Here is a 4,287-nt window from a genome sequence, read left to right as displayed (position 1 = left end):
AGTATTGTGTGAAGAAAATAATTTAAATGGCTCAGTTATGAACATTCCATGTGTGGTTTTTTCGGTGTTTTTTTTTCATATCAGTGAAGTGTTTCCCAAGGGGCTTTCTACTTAAGTTCCTGCGCTGATGAAACCATATAGGTGACTTGCCAGTTGAAAAGGGGTTAATGGTTAATATCTACTTTCAAATTCTTCATAGAGATCTACGATAAGTGAAGTGGAAATAACCTTTGTCAGCAGGGTAATGCTAGGGAGTCATTAGAAACGTCGTTTGCACCAATATAGTGATTTAATTTCCTGGTATAACTTTATATATGTAAATCAGTTCCATCACTATACTTAGTGGTATTTCCTCATTTACTGTGTTTGGAAAGATTTTACTTTCGGGGTAAAATATTTTATGTCAAGAAACGTCTGTATCATTTACGTTTTCCCAAAAAATTGGATATTTTCGTAGGTACTTTATTTGTTGGTCTTGCAGTTTGAAGCGCATCTCATGTGGCAACGCCGTAAACTTTAACCCGGAATCGCTGATCGAAGCTTACCTACTTCCAAGGGTGCTTCCCAATTGGCAATTCATCACTGCTTTTGCAGGAAACAGCCTTGGTGATATAGTTTTCCGTGAATAGAAAGAGATCTGGAAAGGTTTCTAGAGTGGATACTTATAACGCCTAAGCTATTTATTTTTGATACCAAAACTAAGGTTTTGAGCTAAATGTGTGATTTTTGCCAAGTCATACGTTGCCTAAAGGGCAAGGTTGTGCCCTAATACTTACGCATTCGATGAAGTGTTTGTTCCACGCGCGATGGAGTGTTTTGATTAATATGAACATCGATTTATGAAAATGTTGCATATTCCCACTAAAGCATTAAATCTCTCAGTGAAAATGTTTTCTATTTTCATTTAGGTGTACCCAAACGCCTGTATAATGGAATCTTTATGTATTAGCAAATATAACGATGACAATAGCGAAATCCTTGTCTCAGTGAAATGCTCTACCAGTTGACAAAAATTGGTCTTTTGCGCATAAAAGGGAAAATTGACATTTTTGCCCTGATTATCTACAGTTAGAATTAAAATCATTTCTTTTAATTTTTAATTTATTTTGTTGTTGCTTACTATGTATGCTAAAACGTTTTCTAAAATATAATTTCCAGAAACAAAAAGAAACCGCAATATAAAATTTTGATTCAATTATTTCTATTTTATGTTTCATCTACACCCTACATATTCAGTTAACGGTGTGATTTTTGCAAAATCATCCGCTAAATCAAGGTTTGACCCTGATATGAATTCAGTGAAGTATTGTAGCACGCTCGATGGACTGTATTAATATCTATATAACATGTTGTAATTCGGCGACACAATCTCATCGTATTGTTTTATATCCAAGGAAGATGGCTTACAGAACATGGCGAAATTCAATTATCTAACGAAACCATTTTTACATTTGCCCTTTAACAAAACTTTTAGTTCTCGAAAAGACATACTTCGATTTAGCTAGGTTTAATAGTATTTCAATGACCTTGGCGTCACTTTCCGGATGGTATTATGATGCGATGCCCAACTCTTGAAGTACGGGATATAAAAAAGCCGAAATTAGATCTTCCAGTGGAACAAACGGGCCATCACACTTGATTAAATTCGTCTTGATATAACAACATCTTTCTCCCCAATCGATTGATATGATAATAATGATGAAAAAAATAGTCACAAACATTGTAGGCAGGGTTTTTATTTTTTCTTTGCATAAATACTCTCCATCCTTGAATGGAGCCGCACTTCAGTCATAAATTAGTGGATGAGGGTCTTGTAGGCGACGGGGGCGTGGGCGTAAGCCACAGCGGGTGCGTGGTAGGCAGCCACGGCGGGAGCGGCGTGGTAAGCGACGGCGGGGGCGGCGTGGTAAGCGAAAGCGGGTGCAGCAGCGACAGTCTTGACGGCGACGGGTGCGGCAACGGCGGCCTTGACGACAGCGGCTCCCTCCTTGCGGACGACGGCGTTGAATCCGTTGACGGGGTCAGCGGTGTAGTCGACGATACGGCGGGTTCCGTCGGCTTCGATGAGGCTGTACTGTCCCTGGACGACGTCTCCGTTGCGGGTCTCGGTCTGTCCCTTGGAGTCTCCGGTCAGAGCATCCTGGATGTCGTAGGAGTAGGAGTACTGGGGGTTGGGGTCGTAGTCGGTGTCAACGGCGACAGCCTTGGCGACGGGAGCGGCGACGACGGCCTTGGCGACGGGTGCGGCGTAGGCCAGGGGTGCGGAGTAGGCGAGGGGTGCAGAGTAGGTAGCTGGGACGAGTCCAGCGCGGGCGACGGCCACGAGGGCGGCGAAGACGACGAACTGTGGGAATCAGAAAATGAATTGATTAGACACCGCATTTCTGGTCCATCTCATCCTCTTTCTTGAAAGGATGAATACCTCCTGTTCGACCGCTTGTATTATGTTTTTTTTGCGTCGCGTTTTACTTGTCTAAGTATAATAAAAGGAACTGAAAAATTTCAAACTACATGGAGTTAAACTTTGTCGGCATTTTCCCCGTTTCTTTATAATGATTGATTAATGATTAAATAAATAATTAAATAACAAACGATTAAATAAAATTGATTCTTAATTAAATTTGTAGGAAAAGTTATCAAAGTTTAGTTGCAGTAAATTGTGGGAATAATTTCGGGTCTATTTACTCTGAATATTTAGAGATGATTATGAAAGAATCATCAAGGTAGCATTGCGTCTCAAAACTGACCAATTGAGCGGTAAAGATAAATATTCTTATAGACTCTTCGCAATTAGTATCATTAGGACAAGTCAGGTCTATGGGCTACGAAATATTCAAAGGATTTAGTGTTCTCCGGGGTTATGAGTCGTATTTTGTTGGTGATACTAAATAGTTGGTAAAGTTATTTCAAATAATTGGTTTCATGGACCATAATCATTTTTCAGGGAGCCACTTATATGTAGAGACGTTAATGAGTAGATCTTGCGGAAATTTCTTGAGTGGCTCAATGCTACAATTGACTGTAATAGTGATCTATAGACGAAGAACTGTTGGAGTAGACGTTTGAAGATTAGGCCCAATGCTTTTTCATTCTCTTAGTTACATCTCTGTCGTTTTAAGCGCTATTGATACGTCTCCCGGGTCTATTGCTGTCCGTGAACTGAAATAGGCTAACGGTTTACAACTGGTTAAAGATGAACCATGAATTAAGTTTTCAAAAGTAATGGTATCGCTTTTTGTGAGCCAAAATTTCTAGGTCATTCAGCGTGGTTATATTTCCAAGTAATGGTCCGCGGAATTTTTCCGAATGAATAAACTCTGCAATGCACGTTATTTTGACTATTTAAATTTTCATAAAATGCTGAATTTAGAAATATAGCAATTTTGTCACTCCTTCCATTTATAAAAATGCTATCCTTAAGAATAAAAATGGTTGTAGGAATGAACATGCTTCAATGTTCGCTGAAGAGAACATCGTTTAAAACGCCTATTTTCCCAATTAATGTCAAATGTGGCATTCTTCTGTTAATAGGTGGGGACATCGACTTCAGTTTGCGAATAAAAGAAGAGTCGAAAGATGTAAAGAAAACAAAAAGATATTTATGCGTATAGAGCTGACACGACATGCTTGTTTCAACTCCAAGGTTCAACGAAATGGTTGAATCTAAAATGATACCTTGCAATTTCATTCTAAATAATTATTAAGCGTTTCATTCTATATCGAGCATTGCATAGTACTGTTAATGCTACGACACACACAGTTAAAATGAAATAGTATGAAATTTTTAAACCTTTGTTGATAATTAGGCGGTTATTTTGCACATCTTCGAATGCTCTTTAAATAACACTGTTCGTAATTAAGTTTTTTAACACTCTTATGTTATCAATAACTTTTCTATCGGCGGGGTAAAGTATGTCTTAAATCCAAGGGAACTATTCCTCCTACGTAGTTTTGGATACTGAAGTATTGAGTATGGGCGCGTATCACCGTCGGAGCGTACAGCTCGTGTCCGAAGCTGGTCAGCGAGTGCTTACCTTGAATGCCATTTTGTCGGAGGACGGATGGGTTCTGTGCTGAAAACCGCGTCCCGCCGCCCTTTTATACTCGCTCTTGGCACCCTCGCCCGTTGTCAAGGTGGTGATGAAATGGCCTACTTGAACCGGTGTCCTCTGAATCTCCACGACTCCACCCTTTGTGCAATTTGGCTGGCTTCTGTGAGCCTCTCTTAAAAAAAAAGTCGTGGATCAGTTTCCATTGGACAGTGGTCTTCTCCAGTCTTGTCCTTGA

The 4,287-nt window shown here is 39.8% G+C and overlaps 1 protein-coding gene across 1 annotated transcript; it reads right to left on the bottom strand.

Moving 5' to 3' along the window:
• Positions 1–1,720: 1,720 nt before the first annotated feature.
• Positions 1,721–4,054, bottom strand: LOC124165431 (larval cuticle protein A3A-like). Its single transcript, XM_046542840.1, has 2 exons — positions 4,035–4,054; positions 1,721–2,344 (listed from the first exon to the last, which is right to left on the bottom strand). Exons 1-2 carry the CDS (start codon positions 4,044–4,046, stop codon positions 1,796–1,798), a joined length of 561 nt encoding a protein of 186 aa, XP_046398796.1. The 5' UTR covers positions 4,047–4,054; the 3' UTR covers positions 1,721–1,795.
• Positions 4,055–4,287: the final 233 nt, after the last annotated feature.

Source organism: Ischnura elegans, chromosome 9 (genome assembly GCF_921293095.1).
Source record: "Ischnura elegans chromosome 9, ioIscEleg1.1, whole genome shotgun sequence".
Lineage (NCBI taxonomy): Eukaryota > Metazoa > Arthropoda > Insecta > Odonata > Coenagrionidae > Ischnura > Ischnura elegans.
Note: the sequence above shows the minus strand (reverse complement) of the source record. Positions and strands in the feature narration are given on the sequence as shown.